We start from the raw sequence: 12,510 nt of genomic DNA, 5'->3' as shown, positions 1-12,510 counted from the left end.
TCGGAGCCTTCAATGGTATTCGATGCACCTGATATTGTATTGATATTATTCTCTTTTAATGTTAAGTCCAAAAAATATTTTTTATCTTGAAGAATAGTATGTGTAGTTGCACCATCAATTAAGCATGTGTCTCGACAATCTATCATGAATTAATAGTTTTGAAATCTTGCAAACGAAGGTGCATCCACTAATAGTGAGCTTTGAGAAGACTATAGTCTTTTGATGATCAAATCTCTCAATTAATTTTTTCCAAAGAACCTATGGATATTTTTCAGTGAGATATTCAATTTTCAGTCCATTGTGAAAATGATGACGAAGGAATATAAGTGCTTTTGCACGATCCTGCACGAATTCTTTGTTTCTTTCTTTTATTCTCTCCCAAATCATTTGAGACAAGATGGATATCAGCGTCAAGTGACAATGATATTTAGTTTTTGTTAGAGATGTCAAGTACATCAAACTCAAGTTTTGTGATGTTTGTCATTTGATTAACTTCACCAAACTTTGAAAAATTAAGTTATCGTGCTGATAACGTGTTGTGAAAAGAGAACAGAGAGAAGTTAATAGACTTATGTGTATTTTATTAAGAATCAAATCACTGTATTTATAGGACAGAATTAAGGATACAACAGTAATTATTTTTAGGACTGTAGGGGTGTAATTATCATTTACCTCTAAACTTAAATAAACTTTCATTTTACAACAATTTTGTATTTATTAAAATGGTGAGACACCCTCTAAATATAAATTTTAAAATTTTATATATTTTACAAAATAGAATAGAGGTAACTCAGAGTAAATTATTAGCTTAATTTTGAGGCATGATTAAATGAATAAATTCCCTTCTAAGATGAAACCCCTAAAATCCCTCATTTCATTTTATAAAATCTTTATGCTCCCCGCACGCCGGTGGCGCCTCCCTCTCATCTCCTTTCTTAATACCTCCGCCGCCACCTTCCTCATTAACAATGGGCGACCCCTCCGCCGCCAAATCGAAGCCCAATCCCAATTCCGCCCCGCCGCCTCACTCCAAAGACGAAGCTTATCTCCAAACAGTCATCCCCAAACGTCAATCCCTGTTTGAATCCATACAAAGCCAGCAGAGAATCCAACGCCTCTCCCTCTCTCCTGATCCTATTCAGTAATCATAATTACTATATTGCCATCCAATTCACCTTCCTCTTTTTGGTTTCTTTTTATATTTTCTGATTTTATTTTATTTTTTGGTGAAAAATATGATAGGATTGTGTTGCCGGACGGGAAAGTGAAGGAGGGGAAGAAATGGAATACGACACCGTTTGACGTGGCCAAAGAAATCTCAAAGAGCTTGTCGTCAAATGCCTTGATTGCAAAGGTTGATGGGGTTCTGTGGGACATGCATAGGCCTTTGGAAGGTGACTGTAAGCTTGCGCTCTTCACTTTCGACAGTGATGAGGGCCGTGACACCTTTTGGCATTCCAGCGCACACATTCTTGGCCAGGTTCAGTACACAAGCTCACTACTCGTTCTAGTTTCAATGAAGTTTTTTCCATATTGAATTGAATTAATTGATTGCTTGTATGTTATTGTTGTTTTACAGTCGTTGGAGGTGACTTATGGATGCAGACTGTGCATTGGGCCGTGCACTACAAGAGGAGAGGTGAAAGCATCTTTATTCATTTTATTGAATGCCAGCTAAATTTTAATGATTGATATTTTTTTGGGGGATCTTATTGAGCTTGTAAAATTGGTAGGGGCGTAGATTTTGATTGCCAATAGGTTAGTAGTATAATCTGGTAGTAATGTAAATGAATATTGCACTCAAATATACAGATTATTAGTTTAAAGTTTATACTTCAGTTTGAATGGAAGGCAAAGTTAGGAAAAATTTATGAGGTTGTTTTTCATCGTTAACTAACAAAGTGAAGTGTGTGGAAAGCAAAAACACTGCACCAACTGGGATACTTGATATCTTTACATGTGAGTTTCGCAATTGTTGGTTTAGCATTATATTTTTTTCTGGATTCCTCATTAAGTCTAGAATGGAAAATCTTACAAGGGATTTTTGAAGTATAGTTAGGAAAATTAATTTCTCAGCATTTTGGATAGCGGGCTTTCTTTTGCGGAATTTTCTAGTTCATGAAAAATATAACTAGAACGATTATACTACATGTACATAAAAATTTACATTATAGTTTACCAACAAATGATGTGGCGAGATTTAACTAGATCAAAAACTCATCAATCAAATAACTTCTCCACTTACATTTTGACACATTATCATTATGTAAAACATTATGTGAATATTTATGTACAAGAAGCATTTTCCTAAATAGAATACCTGAAAAATGCTAATCTAAAATAATTTATATAATGTATTATGAATTTTCCTGGATTTCTTTAGGTAGTAGTTTAGTGTCATATTTACATTATTTTGATGGTTCTTTTTTTGGGTATAATGTGGACTAGATTGTAGATCTTTGCATACTGATATGCTTTCTTTTATGGTATCCATGTTTCATTTCACTGTTTCAATACTTTTAAGTTTTCTTGAGTCTTCCAGGTGAGTCCAAGTGTCCCTTCAGCTTTTAGTCAGACTAACCATTTCCAGTTACTTTCTTTTTGCTGTTTCCCTATGGGCACACATTTGATGGAGTAGAACTTCCATTGGTATTGGTTTCAGGTTGTCCATTTAGGAGGATGCGTGCAATTGGGTTTATAAACTTGAGCATTTCATTCCATTAGCATCTTTTTGTTGGATCATATATTAATCAGCTAGTAATTCACTTGTTTTATAAATTTAATTTATTCAATTATGAATGTTGCCTAGATAAAAAATAATAATAATAATAATAAAATGTAAGTTTTCACTGTATGCTGATTCACATATCTTGTGAAGTTAAACCGGTAAAGTATTTGTATTTGAGCAGCTCTATATTCTAATTACTTTCTGGAAGGGTTCTCATTTACTCAACTCATTATACAATCCCTTTTTCTTCAAATATTCATGAATTGGTTGGATGATTGGCAGGGATTTTATTATGATGCATTTTATGGTGAACTGGGGTTGAACGATGACCACTTTAAACAAATTGAAGAAGCAGCAAAGAAAACTGTTGATGTATGGCTCTTTCCTCATCTGAAATCACTCATTAATAAATTACTTGATTTGCACATTCTTAACCACATTGTTGCCGCTAGCGGTGTTGAAGTAACATTTATATTCTTTTTTTGGTTTGGATGATTTGGAATTCAATTTTGACACTTGTTTCTCATGATCATATTAGTAATCACATCATTTCTTTGCCTTTTTGTTTTATTCTTCATATTTGTTGTCTTAGAACAATATTTGAAAGAAAGTACACTCGATTCTCTTTTGTTATCAAATTTTAATTTGTTTGCATTGGTATGATGATTTGGAGAATACCATTTTCAGATAGATTCCTCAATTAAGTTAGACATCTTAGGAGTTACGTTACTTGCAATATCTCGTGTTTTTTAATGCATATCTACATAATGTGTGTGATTCAGTTAGCATCTAACAAAAATCTAATTTAGCTAATGGAACTGTCAACTTGCAATGATGGATTTTTATTTACTCAATGCGTACATCTTATCCTCTCTATTTTGGTCCTCCTGTGTTACCAGCTTTTCTATACTTATAAACAAAAAATTACACGTAACTGTTGTTCTTTCCTAGAGCTAAATCTCCACAAACATATTTCCAGTCTTGCATTTTCTTTGTTTAGTTTCATGCCAATTTCACATTTAATGCCCTTATTGCCTCAGGAGAAACAACCTTTTGAGCGTATTGAGGTTACAAGGCAACAAGCTCTAGAAATGTTCTCTGATAACCAATTCAAGGTTGATATGTTTCCTTTTCTAATGAATTGTTCATCCTTTTTTTCCTTTTTCTTTCCTCGCTGTTATATTGCATTAATTCATTGTGTTCTTTCTGTTTCTATAAGGTTGAAATAATTAATGATTTACCTGAAGACAAAACTATCACAGTATACAGATGTGGTCCTTTGGTTGATTTGTGTCGTGGACCACATATACCAAACACATCTTTTGCGAAAGCATTTAGTTGTTTGAAGGTGAGATCTAGCTCCTTCCATTGGAATGTATATTTGCATGTATAGAATGTTAAATTTATCTGTTCTTGTACCTGGTGAAATTAGGCTTCATCAGCCTATTGGCGTGGAAATAAAGACCGTGAAAGCTTGCAAAGAGTTTATGGCATATCTTATCCAGATCAAAAGCGTCTGAAGGTTACCTTCTAACTTGATTATTATTTTTTTTGTTCTACTTCTTCTCAACTCGATTCTTTTTTCTGAAAATTATTTTTGTCTTTCACCAAATATTGGTTTTCTATATAATGAATCCAATCAATGGTTAATTTAGTGATGTAATGCAGCAGATTTATGTTTTATTAAGCCGAATAGATTTGGTGGATGGTGCAGATTTTGTTTGGATGACCCAAGGATTGGAAAGTTTTCAGCTATTTCCCAACTTCAAACTGCATCTTTTTTGTGTGCGATCTATATTTAGAAACTAGGATTTCCAAAGGTTTTTGTGTGGAATTGGTCAGATGTAACTCAGTATTTAATTAATTTTTCAAATAGTTCTTGTATTTCATTTTGGGACCATTAGTTAGGCAGTAAGAGTTCTGACTAGAAATTGAAAGGTTGGCTTCAAATGCAATTTCCCCTCTTCTTTTTCCATGAAATTCACCTTTCTTTGCATTTTCGCTAACATCAATACCCTGACTATATTATATTCTGGTTCTACTTGGATGCCTTAGATACACAATACTTGTATGCTTAATTCTCTTTGGCATTGAAGTTTGAGATGTCTGAAATTCTGTGTCCTTGAAGATTCCTGCTTTACTGGACATCATGTATGGGCTGGTGGTTAAAATTGTATTTATCTTGGCTCATTCCTAAGTAGTTTGTTAGTTATTGGCTTTGACCGTGCTTCTTGACAATTTGTACTTGATTTTTTTTTTAAAAAAAAATTAAGTTATATTAAATTGCAATTAATTGTTCTTGAGCACATATTATTCGTGCAGGAATACAAGGCCATGCTGGAAGAAGCAAAGAAATATGATCATAGAGAATTGACTAAGAAGCAAGAGCTCTTCTTTTTTCACCCACTTAGGTAAGAGTAGATGCTAGTTAGCTATCGTTTTTCTTGTCAGGATTGTTGATGATTTTCGTTTTGCATGCAATTTAGCCCAGGAAGTTGTTTCTTCCTTCCTCATGGTGCACGTGTTTGCAACAAGTTGTTAGAATTCATACGAAACCAGTACTGGAAAAGAGGCTATGAAGAGGCAAGTTAGCTTATTTCATAAGTTGTAGTTCTGATACACGATGCAAGGGAAAATATTTCATAATTGTTGCTAGATTTTTGCAGGTTTGGACTCCGAACATGTACAACATGCAGCTCTGGGAAACTTCTGGCCATGCTGCAAACTACAAGGAGAATATGTTTGTGTTTGAGGTTAATATTCTCCCTCGTGTCAAAATTGTGATGGCATTGTATGTGTATTGAATTGAAGGATAACTGGCTTTGATCTGAGATTTCCATGGGGTAGATTTCTCATATTTTGTATGTGTTATCTTTATAATTAACTATTATTTCTGAATCAAACTTGCAACCTGGAAGAGCTTAATGGATTATATCAGAAACATATATTTTCCTTCTTTTCCCTTAATGGATAATGCAGTTAAATGCTGTTTTTAGAGAGTAACAATGTACTGATTGTGTTAGTTTGCCAAGTTTAACAAAATTGTATTTCTGGATTCTATTGCAGGTTGAGAAACAAGAGTTCGGCCTAAAGCCCATGAATTGTCCTGGCCATTGTTTAATATTTGATCACAGAGTTCGTTCTTATAGGGGTGGGTTTATTTTATTGTTTGCTATATATCTCTTTAATAGCATCTATGTACCTTTGTACTTAAGTTGAAGCCACTATTCTGTTTCGTGTGATTTTTTGTCTGATTTTTTCTTTTATCTTTTGCGATTTATGTTATATATGACACTGATTATTGTGGAGCTGCTGTGCTCATAGTTTTCTCTAGTGTAATTATTTCACTTTTCCCTTTGGCTTTTGGCTGTCAATAGCCTATATATAATGATATACCAACACTAAAATACGGTTTGATTTTGCAGAACTTCCACTTCGCCTAGCTGATTTTGGTGTCCTGCATCGGAATGAGGCCAGTGGTGCACTTACTGGGTTGACTCGTGTCAGGAGATTCCAGCAGGTCTATACTTACAAGATTTGAATAGGCGAAAGTGTAGATCAGAACTGCTTGTCACTTACAATTTTGCTGTTTATCCATACTTGTCTTTGACGAAAAAACAATCAATTGCATTAGGTGCACAAATTGCCATTTTGTAGTTATGTTCTGCCTCATTGCTGTTGGTTTCCTTTGGGCCTATAGATTTTAAAGCCCTGTAGTTTTCAGATTTGGCTGGATCTAAGGAAAATATCTTGGTCTAGTAGTTTGTACATTTATGTCAATCAAGTCTTCTTCTGTGGCTGGTGTATGCTATTTTTTTCTAACCTAATGGTTTTGTAACAGGATGATGCTCATATCTTCTGCAGGGAATCCCAGGTGAGATAAGATTTCTGGTATGCAGCTTGCACTTTGTAATTCAAAAAGGCAGGTTTGACGCATTATATGATTTTACAGATAAAAGATGAAGTCAAGGGCGTCTTGGAATTCATCAGTTTTGTGTATAAGATATTTGGCTTCACTTTTGACCTGAAATTATCTACGGTATGGATTTTTGGTTGTTCATTCTGGGATTCTGTTAATATTGTTGACTTTGGAACAAATTGATGTTAAGTACATATAATATTTAATGGATCAGTGCTTTGCCTGTGCCTCTATACCTGCTTAAGTACTTTTCCATCTTTTTTACCTTCTAAAAGAACTCACGTTGCATAGAATTAAGCATACAATTCCAATCATCTTTCATAGTGAGGGTTTAGCAAAAAATTGTAGTCAAAAGAAGTGAATTAACATGGTTTAAGTGTCGCAGAGACCGGAAAAATATCTCGGAGATATAGAAACATGGAAAAAGGCCGAAGATGCTCTTGCAAAAGCATTGGACGAATTTGGAAAGCCCTGGGAGGTTAGTGAATAATGTCATATGTGATATTAATACGTTCTCATTGCATAATATACTTTGCTTACGAATTATTGAGGAAATTTTTGTCACATTAGCTAGTCCAAAGTATTTTTATTTTGGTCATTACAAATGTGTTAGTATTTATTTATTTATTATTATTTTTTTATCGCAACTTACTTTCCAGATCTGCCATCTATGTTATTAGATAAATGAAGGTGATGGGGCATTTTATGGGCCAAAAATAGACATTAGTGTTTCTGATGCGATGAGAAGAAAATTTCAGTGTGCGACATTGCAGGTTGGTTTGTTACTTTGCAATCATAGAATATAAGACAATTTCTGGTTTCCATGAAATTGTGTCAATTTACTTATAAATACTTATTTTACAGCTGGACTTTCAACTCCCAGCTCGTTTTAACTTATCTTACTCAGCTGAAGATGAAAACAAGATGGAACGACCTGTTATGATACATAGAGCCATTCTTGGTTCTGTTGAACGAATGTTTGCTATTCTTTTAGAGCACTACAAGGGCAAATGGCCTTTCTGGCTTAGTCCGCGCCAGGCAATTGTTTGCCCTGTTTCTGACAAGTCTCAGTCATATGCACTGGAGGTGAGTTAAGTGCAAAGTGCTTTTTGCCCTTCTCTGTAGACTGACTTCTGATTTGATTATTAATTTTTCATTCCTATGATTTTCTACCCTGCTAAGATCCCATAGATGAACTCAATACATGCCGTTTTCTCTTTTCATTCTCTCCCCAGGTTAGTTGTTCACCTATACATATGTTGCTTTCTTTCTCCAGATCCGTGTGATGGTGATGTAATATAGCTTAACGCTTTCAAATCAATGATGCATATTTTGATGCCAGTTATAGTGACTGTTGTCCTGCTTGATAATGCGGCCCTTTAGTCTTTTAAATATTGATATATTATATGAGCAATTGCAGTCAAAATAGTTTCAATTAGCTAGCAAATTCTGAATGAGGAGATATAAAGTTGATTCTGCAGTATCGTTTGATTGCAGATAAATCCACTTCTATTGAAATCATGAAATGTATCACTGCTTATCATCACTATGGTGTAAAGATATGTCCTAAAGCATAGCATAAACTACATGTTACTGGTTTTGTCTTCCTTAAATTCATGTCATGAATGTTTTTTGTCTTAATAGATTACTTTCTGAAATCACCAAAATTCTTGTCTTGTTGAATGTAGGTAAGAAACCACATTCATGATGCTGGTTTCTATGTTGATGTTGATACAAGTGACAGAACAATCCAGAAAAAGGTGTGTTTAGAGCTACTCCATCAAATCTTGATTTGCTACAGTTCCAACTGCTCTGATGTCCTGTTCTGGGAGGAATAATGCTCATGAAATTATCAATATTATATTAATCTCTTTTTTCTCCTAAACGTGCTTGTAAGGTTTTGCAATCATTTGTGGTGAGCTATGGAAATTTTCTATCCCAAGTTTCCCTGCATAATTGTTGTAACTATGGACCCTGTATGATTTTTTCTATTTCCATTGCTGTGTTTTTTATTGACCAAAATTTGAAAGAACTATTATTATTTTTTCTCTGCCCTTGTGGACAGCATAATACGTTGAGAAGGATGATGGACGGACTAGAGATCTTATAACAATTTTACACAGGCCGCTAAAATTTACGTCATTTCTCCTTTTCAAGTTTATACAGCTCATGCTAGGGTCCTGGAGGAAAACTCTGTTTGACGGGATGAGAGAATAGTATTCATTTTGCTGAGCAATTAAAAATTAATGTTTAAGGACAGTTGAAGCACTGTCCAGGTTTTCCTCCAAAGCCTAAAGCATAACTTCCATCAGCTAACCATATTAAAGCATTTTTGAGCTACAGGTCGGGGTTGGGGTGTGGCGGTGGTTCTTGGGAATAATAAAATACCGTGAAGCTGGAAAAACTAACTCATAGACCTGATAAAGAAATTTGCCTGTTGCTACAGATGCACGTATAGAACATTTATTTTAGGAAGTCTCGTGTACAAGATTTTGTTGTGTACCAACTTGTGCCGTGGATTCTTGTAGGTACGAGAAGCTCAATTGGCACAGTACAATTATATATTGGTGGTTGGTGAAGAGGAGGTGAACACTGGACAGGTTAGAATCTGCCATTGTGTATAATATTATAAAAAATCATATTTGTTTAGTAGTGTTTTATTTCTTTATCTGAAAGGCAGAGGTGTCCCAGTTGAATTCTCATTCGTGGAAATTTTCCTTGATTTCGACTATATTCATTCGTGTGACATTTATTACTTTGTTGCCATGATTTTAACCTTGTAAGCTTTATCGACCAATTAATTGTTCCTTGTATTGATAAGCAGTGACAGGCTACAAATTATCCCGTGTCTTGACAAGTGTTGACTATTGAGGAAAATAATTTGCCATTGCTGGGATAACAAAAAATAGAAATGCAATCATTTGTTGTGACATCATAAGATAAAACAGTAAAATGATAAAAAGGTTCTATTAGAAAAAATTTTGAATTTATTCTGGTGAACTTTTTCTTGTACTGAATTATATGCACATTTTTATGTTGGAGTTGAATCCCAACCCTAAAAAACCAATGAGTAACTCTAAGCATAGCAATTATATCAAATGGTCAATTGAATTTTTATTCAACCCTATACAGTTAAAAATTAGAATTGATCTATCTATCTTTCCATAATTCATCAAACGTTGTGTTGATTATTTTTATACTCTTTAACTTTTCTCAAAATTATTTATTTTCAGGTAAGTGTTCGGGTGAGAGACAAGGCCAATCATTCTGTGAAGAGCATTGAGAGCCTCCTCACAGACTTTAAGGAAGACATTGCTGCTTTTCGCTAGCAGTCTCTATCTAATTGGAAAAATTAGCTTACAAAGTGAGTTTCACTCGTTACCTTTTTTAGAGACAAAAATGAATATCATGTATACAAATATTTTTTATTTTCATCATCGAGGCTTGGTCCCTTCTGTAGGTACATTTTGGATACACTTGTGAATTAGATTATTTGTTTCCTTATCCATCCAGTGTATGCTTTCTATTTAATTTGTGAAAATGTACAATAATGGAAGCCAAAGAATCCCAAAAAAATTCAGTTAACCAAAAACAATAAGAAATGGATTGATTTGAAGGAATCCTAAGTAGATTCTTTTTGGCTGAATCCATTATTTTCACCTGATAAAGGTGAAGTAGATTCTTTTAGGCTGAATCCATCCAGCAGAAGATTCACTGTGTGAAGCAGTTTCGAAAGTATTACTTATGCATGGAGTAGATCCGAAGGCATGTCCTGGTCCATTTGCAGCTGGAGCAGTTGCCCCTGAAATGGTGTTTCTAAATCCAGGTCCATCCCCCGTTACACTGCCACCTGGACCTTGCATAGAGATGGGTTGTTGTAAAACCCGACTTCCATTACCGTTATTGCTCATATTCTGTATATATTGCTGGATCATTTGTTGTTGTAAAGCTTGGCTGCTTTGGGAAGGTTGTGGTCGATTTTGCTGCAGTAAGCCATTACCAAGCTGTTGATGCTGCCGTAGTACATGAGAACTAGAAAAGCCACCGACTGATAAATTCTGCAAATTTCCAGGCAAATTACCCGAGGATGAGCCTCGAAATGTAGAACTGGGAACTAAGTTAGAATTATTGAAAGAAGATGATGCCTCTTGCTGAAGAGAAGCAGTTTGAGTTCGTCGAGTTTTGTCTCATCAACATATTTTGGTAGTTTGTCAATGCAAGAGCACCCTGCGCTGATCCAGTCAAAGGTTTTCGACCAATCATATGTTGGTTATTGTTCATTTGAGTATTGAGTCCAGGATGCAATGCCAGTAGTTTATTGAGCATGTCACTATTCAGTAGGCAGACATGTTACCAATTGGCCCGATCTTTTGTTCCCTGCAGAAACTCATCAGGTCTCTCGTGCTATTTATCACCTCGGCTCCGTTCAAAGGAGCAGAAGTAAAAGGTACATCAGAAGGTAATAGACAAACCTGTAGGCATCGCACGTATCTTTTGGAAAATCAAATCATTAACTGATTGTAATTCCGAACTCCTAGCAAGTAAACGTCCAGATGTGACAACCCTGAAACATGATATACATCCATATAATAAATACATCAGAACAGCATACTAATCTAAGATGCACCGATATGGATAAACGTGATGTGATTCTTCGAAAAGTAAGGACAAACAGACTGTCGACATGTTGATTAAATTTTTATCTTTTTTTATTTTATTGTGTAAAGACTTATTGCATAAAAAACAATCAGTGAAATAATCAAACTAGACATTAAAACTTCATACGTGATAGACCCACACCTTCTTTTAAAAATAAGAAACGACTTCAAAAAAATGTTTACCTATTTTTCATTTTAGAAGGCATAAATTTCTGTTGAGGGTTCGGCTTTCAACTTTCAAGCGCTGTCTTCGTCTATGTTAAAATAATGCTTAGGGTTCGGTTATCTCCCTCTCCATCTCTCTTTTCCAGTGAACTCTCTTCGACTTCACTCGCCAGCAATGGTCCTTTTTCGTTGCACTTACTGGTAGGTTAGTTTTTCTGAATATTTCAGAAGTTGCCACAGTCCACAGTTCGCCTTGTCCACGAATGTGTGGGATCTGGAAAAATTAAAATAAAGAGGGACAAACGTCACGTGGCATTTCCAAGATGTGTCGGAACATGTCCGGCGCGTCTTTCCTGCGAGTATGTTAACAGGCAAGATGCAGCTACAGGACATGTAAATATTCATCACCTATTGTTGCCCCTTCATGCATCAGTTGGCTATTTAATTAAAGGGAAATGCTATGTTGAGGTGTATACAACGTATTACACCCCCTCACATGGAGGGGGGGTCCATGTGTATACATAGCATTTTTCTTAATTAAATTATCGGAGTTCAAGAAAATCCAGTTTAAAAATGAGTAATTATTAAAATAACTATCATTTCTAGCTACACTATGAGCTTGGACCCAATTAAAAATATCACATCTTATGACCGTGGATGGGATAGAAATACTCTTTATGCCAACTTCCAGAACTTAATGCTTTACGATCAAATTAGTATTGACTTGCAATGGAATTATAATATAAAAGCATCCCATGCGATAAAACTAATCATTTACATGGTATGAAACCTTCCAAGAAGAACATCTACAATCATGATACACTTCAAAATCCACTTCAAATATTTGGCGCCCCACTCATAAAGATCTAAGAATGCAATCTTTACCAACCATAAATTATGACTCTGATGCTCGGACTCTTCGAAATGGTTTGAATACCGGTGTCGGATATGACATGACATGGGTATAGGTATGGGATACGTTGGATCCTTCAAATTTCAACCGGACATATAGTCGTTTTTGCTTTTTTTTTTTTTTTTTT

General features: G+C 35.0%; 1 protein-coding gene across 3 annotated transcripts; it reads left to right on the top strand.

Annotated features, from left to right (window-relative positions):
- Positions 1–862: 862 nt before the first annotated feature.
- Positions 863–10,927, top strand: LOC111393084 (threonine--tRNA ligase, mitochondrial 1-like). Of its 3 annotated transcripts, none has more exons than XM_023018493.1 (21): positions 863–1,141; positions 1,243–1,480; positions 1,580–1,639; positions 3,011–3,100; positions 3,769–3,843; positions 3,948–4,076; positions 4,161–4,250; positions 5,051–5,139; positions 5,215–5,311; positions 5,395–5,481; positions 5,795–5,879; positions 6,154–6,248; positions 6,570–6,602; positions 6,681–6,767; positions 7,033–7,125; positions 7,328–7,420; positions 7,512–7,733; positions 8,336–8,407; positions 9,176–9,247; positions 9,881–10,011; positions 10,317–10,927. In XM_023018493.1, exons 1-20 carry the CDS (start codon positions 969–971, stop codon positions 9,974–9,976), a joined length of 2,076 nt encoding a protein of 691 aa, XP_022874261.1. In that variant the 5' UTR covers positions 863–968; the 3' UTR covers positions 9,977–10,011; positions 10,317–10,927. The 3 variants fall into 3 exon arrangements, with proteins under 3 accessions (XP_022874261.1, XP_022874258.1, XP_022874254.1); XM_023018490.1 differs by lacking the exon at positions 10,317–10,927 and adding an exon at positions 10,108–10,178; XM_023018486.1 differs by lacking the exon at positions 10,317–10,927 and having other exon boundaries at positions 9,881–10,178.
- The last annotated feature ends 1,583 nt before the right edge of the window (positions 10,928–12,510 follow it).

Source organism: Olea europaea, chromosome 1, assembly GCF_002742605.1.
Source record: "Olea europaea var. sylvestris chromosome 1, O_europaea_v1, whole genome shotgun sequence".
In the NCBI taxonomy this organism is placed as follows: domain Eukaryota; kingdom Viridiplantae; phylum Streptophyta; class Magnoliopsida; order Lamiales; family Oleaceae; genus Olea; species Olea europaea.
The sequence above is the reverse complement of the archived record's forward strand: the minus strand, read 5'-3'. Positions and strand labels throughout refer to the sequence as shown.

Excerpts from the sequence above, each read along its gene's own strand:
- LOC111393084 (XM_023018493.1), top strand. The coding sequence starts at position 969 with ATGGGCGACCCCTCCGCCGCCAAATCGAAGCCCAATCCCAATTCCGCC. Across the intron at positions 4,251-5,050 it reads CAGATCAAAAGCGTCTGAAG|GAATACAAGGCCATGCTGGA; the intron begins GTTACCTTCTAA and ends TTATTCGTGCAG. Across the intron at positions 8,408-9,175 it reads ACAGAACAATCCAGAAAAAG|GTACGAGAAGCTCAATTGGC; the intron begins GTGTGTTTAGAG and ends GGATTCTTGTAG.